The sequence below is a fragment of the Pangasianodon hypophthalmus genome, chromosome 6 (assembly GCF_027358585.1).
Source record: "Pangasianodon hypophthalmus isolate fPanHyp1 chromosome 6, fPanHyp1.pri, whole genome shotgun sequence".
NCBI classification, from domain to species: Eukaryota; Metazoa; Chordata; class Actinopteri; order Siluriformes; family Pangasiidae; genus Pangasianodon; species Pangasianodon hypophthalmus.
Genome location: NC_069715.1, coordinates 8635267 through 8656578, shown reverse-complemented (window position 1 = coordinate 8656578; position 21312 = coordinate 8635267). Strand labels below are relative to the sequence as shown.

The 21312-nt window shown below is 37.5% G+C and overlaps 1 protein-coding gene across 3 annotated transcripts in view; it reads left to right on the top strand.

Annotated features, from left to right (window-relative positions):
* The window catches only part of LOC113534270 (voltage-dependent calcium channel subunit alpha-2/delta-1), a 100159-nt gene that overhangs the window by 19239 nt on the left and 59608 nt on the right, over positions 1-21312 (top strand). For all 3 annotated transcript variants that reach the window (XM_053234825.1, XM_053234826.1, XM_026926942.3), the window contains exon 4: positions 18744-18803. In XM_053234825.1, coding sequence (XP_053090800.1) covers positions 18744-18803 — 60 coding nt within the window. The remainder of the gene's footprint in view (positions 1-18743; positions 18804-21312) is intronic.

The window sequence follows — 21312 nt, the reverse complement described above, 5'->3', positions numbered from 1 at the left end:
CTAAAGAAAGTAATGTGAATTATTTGTTTATTATGCAGTTTTAAACTTTAATGTACTGAACATGTGTGGGCTGTAAATATCTGTAATTATCTGTCTAGTGCAATAGTGTGTCTCTGGGTTTAATGGTGGAAATGAGCATCATCGGATGTATGTAACTTCTCTAGGTTTAAAAAGTGGGAATATAATTGTATTAGAGAAAGAGTGATTGAGATTTTCCTATCTGTGTTGCTGGTCTGTGCATTTGCACCAATGATGTTTGTAGTCTAATTAAATACTGAATTATTGATGTTGTTTTGTACGTTTTTTGAGACAATTAGCTGATGAATTATTTAGAAAAAGTCATTAGTGTGTATGCGTAAGAGAGAAAAATGTGTCTATGAAGGACCTTGGAGAACAAATCAATTAGTATATTGTCTTATTTAGCTGCTTCTTTATTGTTATATGCATTTATGAAAAATTTCTTTTGTCTGTGTCTGTGTGCGCTGACACGTTTCTGTCTACAGAGTGAGGATATGAATAGAACGTGTTTATATCAGAGAAAAGTGAAGCAAATGTAACTGATTTTTAAAGAACATTTCAGCTAAACCGTCTGAAGAGACTTTAAAAAATTATCCCTAATCATTAATTCATGTGTTCGTTCATCGTCAGAAATCACTTTATCCTGGTCATGGTCATGCTGGACTCTGAGCACAATGCAGGAATACACCCCAGTCTATTTGCATTGCATCACACACCCTCACACACAGACACTGATTCATAACTATGGTCACCAGTCCACCTACTGGCATATTTTTAGAAGGTGGGAGGAAACCGGAGAACCTGGAGGAAACCCAAGCAGCCATGGAAAGAACATGTGAAAGCTTGGCCAGACAGTAACCCGAGCTCAGGATTGAATAAGGGATGCTGAACCTGGAGAACTGCACCACTCAGTAAACAGCAGCTGGAAATTTCTTTTGTCCTGCTACAGATGTATTAGCCAGTCAGGATATGTCTTTAGAAGGAGGTGACCACCATGCTTCTGTCACTTCTGGAAGAGTTAAGTTAAGCTTATGAATGTATCCTGGAATCAAAGGCAGAAAATGCTGTTGTAGTTTCACTGTCTAAGAAAATGAAGCGTGTTGAGGAAAAACAAAAAGGATTATGAAAGTAAATATAGGTTTATATTCTATGCACTGTATGTTATATTGTCACAGTTTAGGAGGATATGGTGTTTTTTTGGGGGAGGATAATCAGATCCTGCTCTAAAAAGAGTTTTATATTCAATATATTATGGCATTTAAACAGTATTTGTAATAGAGAGCATGAGAGCGGATGACTTGTTTGTGCAGAGCAGTATCAGTGAGAGTGGCCATTAAAAATGCTGTGAATTGCACTTTGAATCACGGGCAAAGTGTAGATCTGCAGTGTGTGCGTCTCTGCGTCCAGTGCTCCCAGAACTGAAGTGCTATCACGAACGAGTTTCTCTACATATTCACTTCAATGCTCCACTTCTCTCACGTGAATACATTTGAGTGCATGCAGTTCAAGGCATCTTGCACTCATTATAATGACTATGCTCAGTGATACTGCTCTGTGTGCTCAGGTTGGCCCTCCTTGCACTCCTTATTAAAGACACTGTTTAAATGCCATGAGATGTTTTGTAAGACGGTTACTTGTAGGAAGATGCTGTAGTTCCTCATCTTGATATTTTCACAGAGCACAGTTTGCAGTCTGCTTTGCTTTGATTGCATCATTGATTGTGTAATACATCCGGATTGCTGTAATTTGTCTTTATTCATTAGACCCAATGTACACTAGGCTTATGTGACATAGAATCATTGGATGTAGGTCCCAGAGCATTTTTACGCCAGCCACAAAAAGCAACACTGCCTGTGTTTAGCTGTGTACTCATAGCTTACAAGGTTGCTTTGGAGGCTACAGTCTTTTGATCCACCCAAGAAGTTGAACATCTCATTAATTTAAGAAAAAAATCTGTCAATGTAGGCATTGCTATGTCTTTCTTGATCTGGAATCAGGTGTGTAACTGCTTGCATGCAATCACACTGGCACATTTGGATCATGATGCTACATCGCAATACAAATGAACAGTGTGTGTGTGTGTGTGTGTGTGTGTGTGTGTGTGTGTGTACGTACATATCTGTGGAAGATGGGACTTTGAAGGAAGGTTTGGATTGATGGTGTGAGACCAAACAAAGGCACTGAGCTCCTTTGGTAGCAGACTTGGCAGAAATTCACTTAAATTTTTTTATATATTTTTTTTTAATAAAGAATTTGTGCCTTTTGGTGTAAGTGCATGCACACTAGATGATTAGACAAACTATGGATAAAGATGCGGTTGTGAAATGGTGGGCATCGTTCTCAGAGCTTAATAGTTTTTAACTTACTTCTGTTGGCTGTCAGCGGCCATCTTTGGCTACAAGACTCTTCATTTCTGTATAATGATATTACAAGACTTGCAATCAGTCTGGAGAGAGATTTGGGCTTGTTTATTGTTTCACACAGCAAGATTATTTGTGCTGTCACTCAATTCAGAATGAGCTCCCAACTTGGAAATTTGCTTCCAATAAGGGATAGAATGAGACTGACTGTCCTGGATTTTGTCAAAAAATACTGGATTTCACTAAAAGTAGCCATGTAGTCCAAAAACAAGTGGGAGATAATATTGTCCATCTGAAGATTTACTGTGAGCCAGGAATGAGGCCAGAAATTGTGTACACTAATTTGTCAGATTTCTGCTTCTAAGCCATGTGCTCAAACTCATCGAACTCCTTTGCTTGGTATCATTGTCTCTGTTTTAAGTGGACTGAGTGAGCTGTATAGCTTTATTTCCGCAGGCGTGCGTGTATGCATGTGTATGCATGTTGTCAGGCGGTTTGAGAGATGAGGCTTGATTAGAGAGTCTGTGCATCTGTAGCAGATGCTACTGCTCATCCATCCTGTGAATATCACACACATCAAACAGCAACACAGACGAAAGCTTCCACACACAACACACATATTCATCAGCAGCCACAAGCAAGCACTGCATAGTGAAAAGGTTGCAATGTATTTCCAAAATGTGGAGCTGTTTTGTTTGCATTTGAGTAACTCTTGCAAAGGTTAAACTGTCTGCTACCTTTACTGATGGCTGATGCAGGTGAGATTGTATAATTGAGTTTTACTTCTTTGTTCAAAGAATCTAAATGTACACACCATTAGGGACCTCATTTGTAGACTGAGGCACAGCCACACAGAGATGCATGTGCTCCAGATGCACTAATGATTTGATGGTTGAAAACTCATGTAGAAATATAGGATTAATGACAGATCTCCACTGGCGTTACTAAAATGAGTTGTGACAGAAGGATAGACACGTGTTAGTATTATCTCAGGCTGTTTTCTGTGCTTCGGCTTAACTCTCTTACATCAAACCAAGCTGTGCGCAGAGGACTGTTAATTAGACCACTGGGACCCATGTGACAGCTGCATGATATTCTCATTATTCTGTTATTCTCCCCCATGCTGTTTCCTTTGTACTCTTTACCCATGTAACTAATACACTGCAAAAGGGAATCTGATACTGCTTGTTACTAGGGTCGAACGATATAGAGAAAATGTACACATTGTGATATATTCATTTATTTCCATTAATCCTAGTCAGGGTTGTGTAGGATCTGGAGTCTATCCTGGGGACACTGAGGGCAAAGTGAGGATACACCCTGGATGGGACATCGGTCCATTACAGTGCATCACACATTCACACCTATGGGTAATTTAGTGTTACCATAACAGCTTGTTTTTGAGAGGTGGTAGGAATCAGTAGAAACCAGTGGAAACTCACACTCATTCTGCCCAGACAGTAAGCTGAGCTCAGGACCGAACTGAGGACCCTGGCAGCATCACTACCTGTCACACCACTAGAACACCCGCACATGGTGATATAAATTTTTTGCAAGGAGTGATGTTTGCAAAGCAGAAAAGGAGCAGAAGTGGCTCAGGGGTTATGGCTCTGGACTACTAATTGAGAAGTTGTGAGGTCAACCTGAAGTAGGAACCAACCTGTCACTGTTGGTCCCTTAACGTTCAACTGCTAAGCTCAGTCGTATGTTGCTTTGCATGAAACTGTCATATGAATAAATATACATGTGAATGTTTAAAAACATAATAAAGAACAGATAAACTATTCTCAAATGAAGCTAGCAATCACCCCAGGAGTGGAAACAGTTTGCTTATGTAGGGAATAAATAAATGCAGTAATTATTGGACCTGGTATAGCCATTGCATTTCTTTCATACCAATCAGCTCTACCAGTACTTGTAGTTAATAAATACACTTTGATTTGACAGATAATTGAGCAATATTCTAATTGATCTCCTGAAACAGCTTTTATCATGTTTGGTGTGTATCAGTTGTTATACATTCCTCCCTTTGGCAATGTCACCTCTAGGATCCAGAGGTCAGTTCTCGAAGTTGATGTGTTGGATCTGAATGACTTTGACAAGGGCCAAATTGTGATGGCTAGAAGACTGGGTCAGAGCATCTCCAAAACGGCAGGTCTTGTGGGGTGTTCCCAGTATGCAGTGGTTAGTACCTACTAAAATGGTCCAAAGAAGGACAACCGGCAAACTAGTGACAGGGTCATGTGTGCCCAAGGCTTGTTGGTGCATGTGAGGAGCAAAGGCTAGCCCATCTGGTCTGATTCCACAGAAGAGCTACTGTAGCACAAACTGCTGAAAAAGTTAATGCCGACTGTGATAGAAAGGTCTGGACACACTGTGCATTGCAGCTTGCTGCGTATGGGGCTGCGTAGCCACAGACCAGTCAGAGTGCCCATCAGAACTGGACCATGGAGCAATAAAAGAAGGTGGTCTGGTCTGATGAATCACATTTTCTTTTACGTCATGTGGACAGCTGGGTGCGTGTGCATCGGGTGCCTGGGGATGCACTATGGGAAGAAGGGAAGAAGGCAAGACGGCGGAGGCAGTCTGATGCTCTGGGCAATGTTCTGCTGGGAAACCTTGGGTCCTGGCATGCATGTGGATGTTACTTTGACATATACCACCTACCTAAACATTGTTGCAGACCAAGTACACCCCTTCATGGCAATGAACATTGTTCACTAAAGGCAGTGACCTATTTCAACAGGATAATGCGCTCTGCCACACTGCAAAAATTTTCAGGAATGGTTTGAGGAACATGACAAAGAGTTCAAGGTGTTGACTTGGCCTCCAAATTCCCCAGATCTCAGTCTGATTGAGCATCTGTGGAATGTGCTGGACAAACATGTCCGATCCATGGAAGCCCCACCTCACAACTTACAGGACTTAAAGGATCTGCTGCTTATGTCTTGGTACCAGATACCCCAGCATACCTTCAGTGGTTTTGTGGCCTCGACGGGTCAGAGCTGTTTTGGTGGCACAAGGGGGACCTACACAATATTAGGTAGGTGGTTTTTAGGCAGGCTGATTGAGGTATATAGTATATAGGAAGCCATTTTGGATTCCTAGGAGCACACTGATTTTGAAGTTAATGGAATAAAATATAATTGCTAAGAAAACATTAAAAAAATGTAATTGAAACATTAAAGTTTATAATGAAATGATGAAGGAGACATGACAGTGCAGCCGGAAGCATTACTCCCTCACAGTTCAAGAGTCCCCTGTTTGGTTTCCTCTGGGGTCTCCGGTTTCCTCCCACCTTTTACAAACATGCCAGCAGATAGATTGGTTACTCTATTCATCCAGGGTGTATTCCTGAATATGCTACATGGACCCACTACACTAATTTGGATAGAGCTGTTACTGAAAATAAATGAATGAGTAAACAAATGGTAAAGTTCATTCTTTTTACATGGAGTAAAATATGCTTAACATAAATATATTGATGGTCACAAACTAACTTGACTATCACTGCCTTTGTGATGTCACTATTGCATGTGCAGCGCATGCAATGATAGTGCTGGCCTATAATAAATCATTCAGCCCTACTTGTTGTGATTGGCAGAATTGATGGAGGTTAAAATCTGTATTTGTGTGTGCACTCAGATTATAGAGTATAGGCTGTTCTTTAGATAAAGCCACACCTGTTTACACTGTAGAAGAATGCCATGAAGAAAGAACATCTTTGTGGTAACTTGTCAGCCCTCACACAGTGGGCACTACTGCACATGTTGCTGTTTAATTTGTTAATCAATCTGTAGGGATTTGCAGGCATTAGATGAATAAGCGTACAGACACGTCACTGTAGTCATAAGTACCCAGCTGAGGCATCTTTATGTCCCTGCCAGTGTGTTTTGGCCTTTATGAAAGGCCATTGGACCAAACGAATGTGTCCCCGGAGCACTGTTAGTCCAGCCTCAGTGACATAAATCCACCAGCTCTAATTCACTGCTGCTCAGCCTATTGGCACATTCACCAAATTGGGGGCTTTGCTTTCCCTGTCTGCTTTATTGGAGACATCCACACTTTCTGAGCACTTCCACAGATTTCACTGCTCTTCTTCTGTCTCTTATGTTCTTCCTTCCTCTGAGTGCTCTTTTGTCAAAAGCATGCTTATCTGTCTTGCATTTACACTAGGTCTTAATACCTTAATATTTTTCCACCCTGTTTTGCATATCCATGAACCTTCCGAACACTGTAAAAAAATACTGCAGATTTTAGAGTAATTTCCCAGCAACCTGGGTTGCCAGGAAAGTACTGTGAAATTTACAGTAAACAACTGTAAAACGTATTTACAGTAAAGTGCTGTAATATCTTACATAGTATAAAATAACACATAATCCAGTACATTTGCTCATTTGATTGATGCAGGATACAACTGAGCTGAAAGTTAATGGTCTTGATCAAGGATCCAACCATGGCAATTTGGCAGTGGTGGGATTTGAATACACTACCTTCTGATCTATAACTCAAAGCCTTAACCACTGAGCCATGACAACTAGGTCATTACACTTTATAAGTATTCAACATTCAAACAGTCTTCTCATGACCTCCTTAAGCATTTCTGCCATTTGGACATTTAGGGCTGCTTTACTCACCTAACAACTGATCCTCTGGGCTTTTAACCTCAGTTCTCACACAACAGATCCATCTTGTCATTCTGATCATACCTTTTAATTGGGATATCACTCAGAAATGCATGGATGATAAATCAGACTTTAATGATATTCTTTACTGGATTGTTATATTACTCAGGTTAATCGCTCCAGCCGAGAATCTGTAGAAGCAAATTGGAACAATTTGTCACAGGATTCTGGGTACTGTGAATTGATTTCTAGCCTAGCAGATGTTTGACCTCGCCAGTGGGGCATGAGGGAAGTATCTGTCTCCATGTTTCAGTGGCTTCATTAGAGAATGGCAGTCAATAAGTGGGAACGTGGCCTCAGGCTTTCTGATTAGGGGAATGGACACTGGTTACACTGCACACTCATGTCTGGCAGTTCTTTATTTATGACCATATAAACCACAAACACTAATTCTCTGTCATTGTTCTGCATTAAGCTTATGAGAAATAACACTCTCTTTTAATGATTCTTTGCTTGATAGCTTCAGATACTGTATGTCTACTATAGCAGCTATAAACAGTCGTTCCCTCACCACCCTCTGTTTTCTGTCTCTCTCTTAAAGTTAATAAAACTGACTATTATAAAGTGCTGACACTGGAGACACCTTCCAAAAAAATAAATGAAATAAAAATAAACATAAAAAACTTCACCATTTCAACAACTATACACATTTTTTTTAATCTCATTATGTAGAATCCCTGTGAATTAGCTGTTACTACTGAAACGTGCTAGAACAGGCACGTTCATTTAAACCTGTGATTTGCATTAGAGCTAGCACTACTGTGAGAGCTGCTGTTATGGAAAATTAATTAACACCTTTTGAGTAATCAGAATCGAGAATTCAACAGTGTTGTAATATAAATTTTGAATAACTAATTATATGTTCAGTTTTATAAAATGATTAGTTAATAGCATATTTACGTATATTTGTGTATTCTATAAATTTTAAAACAAATGATTTGCTTATAGCTATTAATGATGTATTAATGAAAGTCATTATAAAGTGGTACCAAATGAATAAGCAGCAACAGATATACAGAAAACGAGGTTGAGTATAAGACTGGCTGCCATGACATAGCACAGAGCATTTGTAACCACAAAAGGGACTGTTAGGGATCAAGCCATGCTTTTAAATCAGCAATCCAAGTCAGCTGTTAGCTCCTCTCATAAGCACTAAGCTGGAACATGTCATCCAGCTAACCTCTCAGGAGACTCAAAGCACAGCAATTATTGTCACAATGTACTTTGCAGCATACAGCCCAATAAATTCGTAATAAGCACTACAGATGGCCAGTAACAACATAAACTCAGCTCCCTACAACTGAATGTCTTTCAAATGCACAAATTATGATGGATTTGGCTACAATAATTAGTACTTGAGGAGAATAGAAGATTTGTACCTTACAGCTTGTAAAAAACTGGACTTGTTATTAAAATGGCTCAGCAAGGAATCCTCTAAATATGCAAAGTTCACCAGGGAAGTTAATATAGACAACCTAGCATTCACACTAGCAAGTGAGAAAGCGTCAGATGACTGTTCATTTACTACATGCACAGAGCTTTCATTTCAGTGACACAGCAAACAATAAAGTGACAGTACAATGAGTAACAATTGAATTGAGATTCTGTCAATTCTAAGTAAAGGTTCTATGTAGTACACTTCATCAAATATTTTTATTTCCAGAGAGGCTTCACCCCTCTTAGGAAGCTAAAAATCCTTAACTATCCAAAGAACATGCAGATCTCAGAATTACAGCCACTTAACTGTTTTGGCACATTTGGACAATGTAGGCAAAACTTATTTGTATAGCAATTTTGTCAATCAACCTGATAACAAGGATGTTTACAAAAATGTACATATAGATTTAGATCCCTAATAAGCAAACCAGAGATGACAGTATCAAGGAAAAACTCACTGAGATGACTTGAGAAAGAAACCTTGAGAGGAACAGGGCTCTTCTGGGTGAAACCAAATTGTGGGAATATAAATTATTACTCTTATACAAGTGTATAGTGTAAAGTCAAACATTATTATGTGTGTTGAAAAAATGTTCAGTATAAGCAGATTGTGAAAGAGTCCTGGGATAAAGTAGAGGTTTGTAGCTATAAGTCCGCAGTATCCAGAAGAGATGTTCTACTGATGCAACAGTGAAACTTGGGTATAAACTGTTTTTGGGTAATGCAAATATTTTGGGCATCCATGTGGGACGATCCACAGCAGCAGAAGGTGAGTCACAAGTGCAGAAACTCAAAGCTTAGGATGAATCAGACAGGTCCGTAGGACGAGAGCAGCTGAGCAGTAGAAGTGTGTCAGGATCACGCACTGGCATCACATAAACCTACAAAACATACACTATATGGCCAAAAGAATGTGAACGCCTGACCACTGCACCCATATGTGTTTGTTGAACACCCATTCCAAAACCATGGGCATTAATATGGAGTTGAGAGAATGCAGTGGAAGACCAGATGACACTTTTCCAATTTTCAACCGCTCAGGTGTCGGAACTGCTATTTGCTGGATGTTTTTTGTTTTCTGCACCACTGTGTGTAAATTCTGAAAACTGAGTGTTGTGTATGAAAATCCCAGGAGATTAGCAGTTGCTGAAATACTCAAACTGCAACATGCAATCTAAGCACCATTTACAGGTGTCAGTGGACAATGTGACCTTCTTCCCCTTGTACATCTGTATGTGATTGAGGAGTGCAATAAAAGGAGGTTGGCACAAGAATATATAGAGAGATGTGTCCAGAAGTATTCTGTCTGATGTGCTTAACTTCAGACAGTTAGCGGTGCCCAGTTTGGTGCATAATTTTATCCTTCTCCCATAACCAGGTGTAAATGGAGTGTTGCTTGGAGCTACATGCAGTGAAAACTGAGAAACAGACCCAGCTTAGAGCTGTGTGGGAATTTATAGTTTGTCAGTCTTGTCTGCATAGCAGTAATATTTAAGTGTATACAGCTGTCACTATGTTAAGGGTTTATTCTCAGCAAAAACTTTGCAGCATTTATTCTGTGGAACAAATTCTCAAAATGCTTTTCACATAAAAGATTAGGTGGTCAAAACAAAGTATTCATAAAAAAGACATATTAATGAATAATGAAGATAAACAGGTATGCATTAACCTGGATTTGAAACCACATAGACTCTATGTACCGAAGGTTTCTAAATGTACAGCTTTATAAAGTACTGCAGCTTGGAGGCTATATCCTGGCTCCCATGGAGACATTTTGTTTGACTTAATGTTGAATTGTGTGTACACACAAACAGAAAGAGTATACTAAGATCTTTAAGATGATGTTGTACAGAAATTACTCAATGGCAATGCCATTGTAGCCAACAGTGCAGATAATGCAGTATGATTGAAGCTATTATATACTTGCAGGAATATAGAATGTCTAAGGTCAATATCAAATTAAATGATATTACCTATTACATTTGTGCTACATAAATAGTGGTGGTAATAAACATGCACTGCTTGCGTTTATAGCAAATCTTCTCACTCATTTTAATTGCAGCAGCAGTTGTGGGGGATCATTTTGGCATCTTTTTTCCTTAATCAGTGCCTGCCTAGTGTTGGCTGCTGACTTAAATGATCATGCCTGGTAAATAATAGCGCCAGATGCAATGCCTTGGAGGTAATTGGATCACTCCCCTAACCTCCTCAGGGAAAAAAGGAAAACATTAATGAAATCCATTCTTGAAAGTAAACCTGGTTTCTGTCTAAAATCCTATGGGACAACAAAGCAATATTAATGGCAGAACCTCTCTCCTCACTTTCATTTCCATAATTACCACACACCTCGGGTCACAAGGTTATTTGAATGTACCATTTGCAATTGCAGAGTATCTGTTGTTCATAATAGCTTATGATTCTTATCTAACAATTCATATTCTGCTGCTTTCTTTGGTCTTACTGTTCAATTTCTTTGAATAATGAGTCAGGCTTAAATTTGCACAAGAAAGAGGCTGGCAAATTCTCCTTTTTTTTTTTTTTTTTAGGAGTAAATCACCTTTTTGTCTTGCTGATCATGAGATCTGTTATAAGCCATGTTTAACATATCTCTCATGCTTTCATTTGGCATGCTACATTGATCAATCATGCTACAGATTTTTTTTTCATTATCAGCATTATCAACATTTTGTGATCCAACACAAAGGTGCAATAAATGTCAGAATGGTAATGGATGGAATTTACAAGGATTATGATGTTTCATAGAGGTTTAGTTATATCAGTATTGCTGCACATAGTAGTAACACCTAGGGCCATATTCAGAGTTATAGTAATTTAGTACCAAAATTTCTCACATCTGTATTCAGACCTCAGATGGCCTTAAGCTCTGTTCAGACAGTTACATGCATGCGGCGAGATCTACCTAAAATAGAGCCATGTCTCACTTATGTGTGATTATGACCCTAATTAGATTTTTCTTGTGCTCCAGCAAGGAGCAGTATTAAGTCCAGCACCACTGTCTGACAATTTGATGCAACCACAATATGTCATGCTGAAATTCATGTTTTAGACTGTAAAGCAGAGTACACTGAATTAACAACAACGACAAAAAAAAACACTGGCATTACTTATTTCATGGCTACATAACTGCTGGTACATAGTATAAATCCAAAGTACTAGGACATACTGGATCAAGTGCTAATTTTTTAGCTTAGAAACAATGAGGGTAGACATGATATCGTTAAATTAAACCAACTTTGCAGTGGTTAATGTGAGAATTACAGCTAGGGCTATTCATGCTACAATGTATTGCCGATCTACTACTCCTATTTCAATGCTTGTTATCTTCTTTTTCATATACAGTATCATCATCGACTTCTTGATTTTATGTTAATTAATATTCAATTTGATGGCAAAAAAATCTTTTTTCAGTCCACATTTTCTATCCCAGATTTATTTCCTTATTGCTTTATTTATTTAATTATTTATTTATTGTTGCTTAAAGACAAGTGTTTGTGTTTAAAGGTGGTGGTCTAGACACTATTGAAAAACCCCATCTCTGACACTCACCAGATATGTGGCAATCATGGAGGTGATTGTAATTATTGATTTAATAATAATCAAATTTAAAGCCGCCTCTGAATACAAATACCTTTTGCGGCATAAATACTGACGTAAATTTTGGACTTTTGTCACCAGCTCTAGAACTCCAGTCCAGGCTGTGACTTATATCTATGCATGGTTCGGTACGTGTCCAGGGGATATCTCCATCTGTGAACAGACACACTCATCTGAATCATTTATGAACTGGTGTGCTGCACCAAAAAGCAGAAGCAAACAGGATTTATGACTGACTTCTGTAACTCAATGACGATGCTCAACCAAAGCGTCCCATTAGAACACAATATACCTCAGGCTTTACTTAGTTTATGGCCTGTGTCACATCGCTGTCTGCCTGGGCTTTCGTCTCAAAATAATGGACCAACTGCATTTTAAGGTCATACTCTTACATCTAGGTAATGATGACAAGACTGAATATCAGGCTGTTTGCTATCTGAAGGAAATGACGGGAAAAGATGATGTTTGTTATTGTTCACGCAGTATCTTGTTAGAATTTGAATTAATGAATTAGACTGTCAGCAGTTTCAGCACATCTAGCAGGTAGCCGAGTGTGCTGGAAACGTATGAGCACTTTAATGCGTGTTATAATAAGATGAATGTGTCTGTGTGAGCTTAGACCTAAGAACATCATTTATTCTGCTGTCGAGTGCCCATGGCTAGAATAATTAAGGATTGATGTGGGTGATATTCCAGCAGCACCACTGAGCGGGTCTCTTCCTTCATGCCTCCTATACTCTCAATCTCTCCACACACAGAGTGTTTCTCAGTAATACATCTTTGAGCTTCAAGGGTGTTTTGAATATATAAGGCTTTGCGTTAAGAGCCTAGTCTGAATTTCTCTGCTTTAAACAAATCGTACCTGGCTTGAATTTAGAATTAGGTTTACCAAGGTTGAGCTTCTTATCTTCTGCGAGAAAGAGAGAGGGAATTAATAAATATGTAGATCTGTTAAAGCTGCACTCACATTGAAAGAAAAATAACCAATTTGCCTTTCAATCACCTGCAAACCATTAATTTGTCGTTCATATTTGCAGCAAGTGTGCTAATTGGTGGAGCAGTGGATGTGTGACTTAATGTGATGCTCATGTAAAATGAAGCCTTTCTACAGCTCAGCCCAATCTATTAATAAGCTGCTCCCTCTCCAGACTTGGGGATTAGACTGGAGTAAAGGTGTTAATGAAACTCCACTTTGCTTATTGAATTACTTCACTGGACTTACTGTAATCAGTGTGATGAATTTGCCAGGGGAAAGATGCCTAGCTTGCTGATGGATGGTCATACTGGCAGGGCTGTAGTTTTGGAACCTCTAAATGCTGTCAGAAACTGAAGTGTTTTGGACAGGAATCTGTTTAATATTAGTATAAATATGAGGTGATATTTTTGTAGTGGTTGAATTCAGAGGACAGGTAATTTATTTATTTATGTTTATTGACTATCTGTCTATCTATCTATCTATCTATCTATTTATTTATGCAAAGATAAAGGTGAAAAATAATCCTCACTGAAACATTGTGGACATTTCCTGGCTATGGTTTTTTTTTTTTTTTTTTTTTTTTACTGATATGAAGGTTTTCTGTTTTAAATCAGGCTTTCTTTAAGACCTGCTGAATCACCTTTTATTGCTTTCAATTATTTATTTGCTCTGCAAGTTTAAAAAGATGTTTGACTTAAAAAATTTACAGAAATGTCATCTTGTATCCCATTGTACCATTTAGTTACATATAATAAGGTTCACAGAGAATTTTGTCTTGTCTAAGAGTCTAATGGTAATCCTAAATGCAAGATCCATTGTGCCAAATAAACACTAATTCACTAATTCTTACTACAGGTCAGCATCTTTTTAACGAAAATTTGCACCTGAAAGAAAACGTTATAGAGTGTTCTTCTCAGCTTACATTTCCTACTGTGCATTTAATGCATAAGAGACATATTTCAGCCTGGGTTTCCATCGTAATCCACATGGGTCGTTACTCCACACACTTTAATCAGCAACGGTTTCAGGGTTGTTATGGCAACAACTCACTATTGGCCAGTAATGTATAGATCTGTTCATCAATATTCTCCCAGCATGCTTAGTGAAGATTTATAGAAAAGGTGTCATGGTAAAGTGTCATGGATCTACATCTGTCTTTCTAGTATAGTAGATGTGATGGTGTGAATGTCTCTGTGTGTGTGTTTGAAAATTATTTATAGTCATTATGTTATATTTTATTATAATTATGTTGGTTCAGAAGTGTATCCATGTGTGCACTCGTGTATACATATGCACTGATTTACTGATATATAGTGACTATTAAATAATGTATAGTGTGCTTATTATAAAGGATAAACAGATGACTGTGTGTGTGTGTGTGTGTGTGTCAGAGAGAGAGAGAGAGACAGAGAGAGAGAATTTATTAAGACGTGTAGAAGTGCTTGTAGGGGCTGTGCCTATTAGGACCTGTAAAAATTGTGTATGCATTTGCAATCATGTGTGTGTGTATGTGCTTATTAAAGAGTGTAAAAATGTGTGTGTGTGTTTGTGAGAGAGAGAGAGAGAGAGAGAGAGAGAGAGAGAGGGAGAGAGAGTATGATGCTGTGTATTTTTAGTCTCCCAGACTGTGCAGAGGAGGTGAGGAAACTGTTGAATATCAGCCCAGAACCTCAGCACCAGAGTGTCTGTGAGCATGTGTGTGTGTATGTGTATGTGTAGGTGTGTCTGTCTGTTGAAGTAGTGTAAAATAATATCTGTGTAAATGGAATAGAAAAGAGACTGTTGACCTTGAGAATTGTGTTTACACAATGTTTTAATTAATAACAATTAAGCAAAAAAGAAAAAAAAATCATTTAAGCTTTCGTAATCACTGCTGGACATGCTGCTAGTACATGCTGCTAGTAGGATTTTTGGATAGAGATTGCAGCTGATAATTTTGTAATCATCATACTGTTTCTGGTAATCTTCAGTGAAGTCCTTTAAACAAATATCATTTAAATATCCTTTTAAATGATTAGTTTCATTTCAGTTTTCATTTCATCTAATAACATTAACAGAGTCTGAATGTTCTACCTATTAATGCATTAACAACTACACTATATAGGCAAAAGTTTGTGGACATCTGACCATCACACCCATATGTTGTTCTCCCCCAAATTGTTGCCACAAAGTTGGAAGCACACATTTGTATAGGATGTATTTGTATGCTGTAGCATTAAGATTTCCATTCAATGAACTAAGAGGCCCAAACCTGTTCCAGCATGACAATGTCTCTGTGCACAAAGCAAGGTCCATGAAGACATGATTTGGCAAGGTTGGAGTGGAAGAACTCAAGTGTCTTGCACAGATCCCTGACCTCAACCCCACTGACCATCTCTGCGATGAACTGGAACACTGACTGCACCCCAGGCCTCCTCGCTCAATATCAGTGCCTGACCTCACTAATGTTTTTGTTGCTGAATGGGCAAATCCTCATAGTCACACTTCAAACTCTAGTGGACAGCCTTCCCAGAAGAGCAGAGATTTTATTATAACAGCAAAGGGGGATTCATCTGGAATAAGATGTTCAAAAAGATGTTAAATACATCTTTTAAATACACTAGGTCAGGTGTCCTAGTGTATTTAATAGCGTATTTGTATATTACACAACTTATATTTAATAAAAGAATTCTCTCTACTTCAGCATAAAAAAACAGTTAAATGTCTTTTAAATATGATCTTTAAATATACTCTTTAAACACAACTTGGTACCCCCCCTGCTGTTACATTCACACCTCTTGTTAAATCCTTCTCCAGGGCTGTGTTGTTTAACAGATTGGATATATGTGTGACAGGACTATGAACTAAATGTTCTAATATGACTGTAACAATCCTGTTCTTCTGAACTGAGCGCTCTTGCTCTTTCTGGGAGAAATGTGTAGTCTTGTCAAACCACTGACCTTTTCACCTGTTCGAGACTGTGAAATAGAATGATGTAATTGTCTCTTTACACGACCTCTTACATCGCCAAGATATCCAGAAATGCTGACTCTAGTTATGTTCCATTATGCAATTTTGAATTAGTTTTTTTTTCCTTTGGTGGTTTGGCAATTATTATGTGCTTTTAAAAATGGGAAAAAAGTGCCAAACATGAATTGTTAACTCGTTTTAAACCCATCTGTCATGACCAATGATTGTAAGAAGTAAATGGCAGTCCATAGATCATCAAGCAGCAAAATCTTATCATGTGCATGTGTAAAATTGATGCAAAATGTGTTTAAAACATGCAAAGCACCAATTTTACTAGTTTCTTACCAGTACGTATGTTGGAAGACAGTTCACTATAAGCAGTGATTACTAAGTCTTATGTTTTTCCACTTAGTGGGAGCATATTGTTACATAAAAGCAAATTATTTACAACGTGTTAATGGAGAATATTTGTTACTCACTGCTACATTACAGTCTTGTACTTTAGTAGGTTGTTGTTTCTTTAGACCCTGACTGGCTAAATAAAAACAACACAATAACCCTGTCTTCCTTTGAATATGTATATGTATGTATGTATTTACACACACACATTATATTAGGTTGAGGAGCTATCCATGAGAAAGTCAATGTGATCAGCAATTAGTTAGTAGTTATTATAAAAAAGCTATAGTTAGCTAGTAGTTCTACAGGAGAAATAAAAGACTCAGTTATGGCTGCTTAAGTCTTAGTAATTACCGCTCAGTTAGTTAACTTATTAAGAACGTAATTTACTAGTGTGTTAAGATTTAAGGTTACTACTACAGTACTATTACATTGTTATGTTATGTTATGTTGTGTTATGTTATGTTATGCTTTAAGTTAAATTGCAAAAGTGACATACTCAAAAGAAAAGATAATTTAATCACCATTACTGTGTATAAAAAAATCATCAGCCAAAATTTCCTAATTATGACTGGCCTATTGAAGATTATGGCCCATATTTACGTAATGTATGTGAGGACCCACAGTACAAGATATTACTCACAAATTGTGCTCGCAAAGCAAATACACTAAATACACTCTGTGTCAGGCACATGCTATGATTTAACCCTTTCATGCATGGTGGTCACTACAGTGGACAGCTATTTAAAAGTTATTATTTCTTAAAGCATGGGTTTTAATGCAAAGTTGCATGCTAGCCTCTTTAGTGGATGATACTCAAAAACACCATAGATGGCCATCTACTGGCAAATAATTGTAAATGCTACAAAAGACATCTTGAACAAAGATGTCAGGTTCCAATTCAGTCCTTCTTCAGTAAAGGACCATTGCAGGTAAATAAAACATGACCACAAAACATCTAAGTAACATCTAAGGAACTGTATAATTCTAATGTTTTTCAAATATTGTTTTTGTATAAGCAGAAAATTACAATTAGCCATTTATCCACTAAAGTGGATATCATGCATCCATATTGCCAGTTAACAGCCAGGTTACAATATAAGTGCATCTTTTTTCCATTGTATTTCTATACTTTACAATGCTTTCAAAAGAGAAAAGAAAAAGACCTCCTGACCTCAAGAAAAAAAAATTGATTGATCTCTCATTCTGATCTACAGAGATTTTTTGCAGCCCATGGAGTGCATCAGTTATTGTTTTTATAATTTTTTTTTTTGAGGGTGGGGTGGAAGGGAGTTGGTTGGGATTTGATTACAAATATACAACATTTTCTTGGGGCAATGGACAATACTGTAGTTGCTGTTGTTGTTTTTGTAATAGTCCAGAGTGTTTTACAATGTTTTACATCAATGGTTTACATCATGAAAATGCATTTTGGTTTCTTTGATTTCCAAAAAATTAACTATTCAATCATTAGTCCATTAGATGTAATTGAACATTCAAATGCATGATGTCCTCCTGAGTGGACACATGAATAACTTTTTTTGTTTTATCATCCTTAAAGAAGAAGGAAAACAATTTTGAAAAAAAAGTCAGGTTGACATAATTCATGGTTAATAGGTGCTATGAAATGGTGGAAATGGTCAACCATAGAGTAAAAAATCTTGGCTCTAATGCGGAAATGCAGGGAAATATGTTAATAATGATTTTTTATGAAATAACTCTCATGTCAGAACACGTAAAGGCTGTGGTGTGTATTAATACCACAGATTCCCAACTGCTTTTAGTCTGATGAACAGACTGCTTTGTTGTAAAAGTGTGTAATTAAATTATATTCCATTTTTCTTGTGTGAGCAACTGTAGCTCTTGCAATATTGAAAATCCTGTTTATTGTGTCTTTCCAAAGCAAACGCAATTTAATTTACAACACAAATGTACAACACAAATTACAAATGCAATGTAATTTGTGTTGTGCATCTATCAGCATGAATTGTAATTTATGTTTTGTAAATATTTTCTATCTGCGCATATTTTTAGTGTTGCAGTCACTGATCTTTTGATGCAGAGTCAACACAGAATTACTTCAAATTTGTTTGTTAAACCTCTGTTAATAAGATGGTCATGTATGTAACGTACATCCTTTGCTAATTAGTTCATCATTCACTAAGTTTCATTGATTTTTGAGACACATACCCTACTTTAATTTGTAAAAATGCAGGATATAGTGGCAAATATTTACCGCTTTCAACATTCAAATCATGTTCTTCATGAAACCCACTGAAGTAGTGTATGATTTATCTTTTTTAGGCTTTGGCAACTGCTGCAGAAAACTTCCAGATGGAACATCAGTGGAAAGATGAGTTTGACGTAAGTAATTGATCTGGATATCATGTTTCATTATTAATAATAAGGCTCTAACTAAACACATTTCATCCCTCGCATCATTATGTTTTGAAGATAAATAACCGAATAACAGGTTTGAGCTTTAAGGTGCTCACAAGTTTATCTGCATATATTGCATGGCATATAGCAATCACAATGTGTATATTTTTTGTCTATTTTTGCTATGTTGTTCAGTCACTTTCACAAGGAATTTTTGGTATCCCTCAGGGGCCATCACATGTTTCCCAATGGAGGAAATTCAAATTCAAAATTACTGAAAAAAAAAGTCAGAGGTTGTCTATAGCCACATGGCATCAGATCCTGAGACAAACATCAATGCTCCAAGTCTGTTTCGTGTTTTGTATTTAATTGCATTTATTTTACCGAACCCTCTATCACAGCAGCAGGTCTCTGGACTTAATATGAGCAGGAGTTTTTCAAGCTTTCTCAGCTTTTTGTACTCCTCACTGTTCTCAAACAGAATTTAACAAAGTCATGTCAGACATGAACAAATCCTTTAGGCCACCATCTTCACCAGGTACTGTGAATGCACGGTGAGATCCAAAACATGTTTTATAAACCCTTGTGCGATCTTTGATGTATTATTCTTCTCTGGTTTGTCTGACCAACTCTTTCTCAAGCAACCTCATTCTAAAAAAGAATGCACTTTTTTAATGTGATGCTGAAGTTCAGCATTTCCGAATCAGAGAGATTGCATTCTGTTTTGCAATAAAATTCGATGAATTCATACAATTTGGATTTATCGAGTTTCTCAGACCAGCAAACGGGGATGATATAGGCCATGTATAAAGTCTCATTCTGTCTGTGCAGACCCTTGTTCATTTTGTCCAACATGGGCAGAATCCAGGTAATAAATAATACATATAGAATGAATTTGGGATTCTGCATCATGTCAGCCACAACTTCCTAAATAGTGAACACAGCCATTGTTGCCATTTGCAGCAGTCTCAAAATAAGGTACATGTCTGGCTTAATTCCACAAACTGCTCAATACAGACTCAAGGACTCAGTGACTGAATTTTTTTATTTTTTATTTTTTTTGCCAGTGACTAGATGGTTGTATTCTTCATCATTTAAATTGCAGATGCAGGAGAATGTCTTCTTTTCTCACTGGACCACTGAAATGTGACAGTGTATCTTTTGTAGTGTTCTCTACAATGTCTGGTATTACTTTTTCTTCATCTCTCTGCATCAGTGCCTGTCTATGTGCATGAACAATTGATGCTTTAATTTAGCTGCGATGTTGCTTTTCTCCCTGGTGATGGTGGCCGAGCATCAGAGCAGCACCATAAGATGTAAAACTAGCTCTTTTTGTTACGACAGTATTAGCACTACCGTCAAAGCCTTGAATGTCCTCAGGCTTGATCATAACTAACCTGAAAGTCTTTTTTGACAAGATACTGACAAGAAAATTAGGCTATGTAAGACTATTAGGTGCACAATTCATGTTTCATGCATGAATTGTGCACCTAACAGTTTCATTTTGCACTTTTTTTTAAAACCAGGTTTTGAACAGAGCTTTTTCGGAGGCACAAGGGGGACCTACACAGTATTAGGCAGATGGTTTTAATGTTATGGCTGATCCGTGTATATACAGCCACCTACCAGTAATTGGTGGAATATAGTGCCTTGCATAAGTATTCACACAAAGGACTTGCATTAGTATTCTTGTCCATCCAATTTGACAGAGCTTGTGCAGTTTTGCCAAGAAAAATGGGCAGAAAAAATCAGGATCCATATGTGCAAACCAGATAGAGACATATTCCTGAAGACTTGCAGCTGTAATCGCAGCCAAAGTTGGTTCTAAATGCCTTGAGACCCAGCGGAAACTGACACATTTATACGTGTTTTGTTTAATTAACCTTCATGTGACAAATAAATATATGTTAGATAAAACATATTGTGTAAATCAAATGGTAAAAAAAAAACAGTTAAGTCATTTCAATTCCACAAATTGTGACACAATTCAAGGGGTGAATATTTATGTAAGGCTCTGTTTTGGTGACATATTGGATGCTTACAGAACACCCCCCATCTCCCCCTCCCCCTTCACCCATGCTCGACCTATCCGGTTTTCCCATGGCTGAAATCTGGCAACCCTACCCCCTGTCCAATCCCATAACTCCCACTTTCTGAGAGGGAATATGAAAACAACATATAAACCCATAATAAAACAAATATAGCAATAAAAAATAAAAATATAGATATTTTTAGTTTGCCCTTGAACATGTCTTTCCACAAACACATATGTCAATGTACAGACCTGATGATCCCTAGTCAAAAAAGAAGCCCTTACCACTGATTTTAATGATAGTGATACTTTGTTAGAGAGATTATGCTCTCCAGAGATTATGGAAACATTATATTTCACAGAGTTTATTATTATTATTACTATTATTTTTTTATGGAATGGAATGTGCCCTGACATGTATACAAATGTTGCATGTTATTTTTTTTCATTCAATTTATTTTC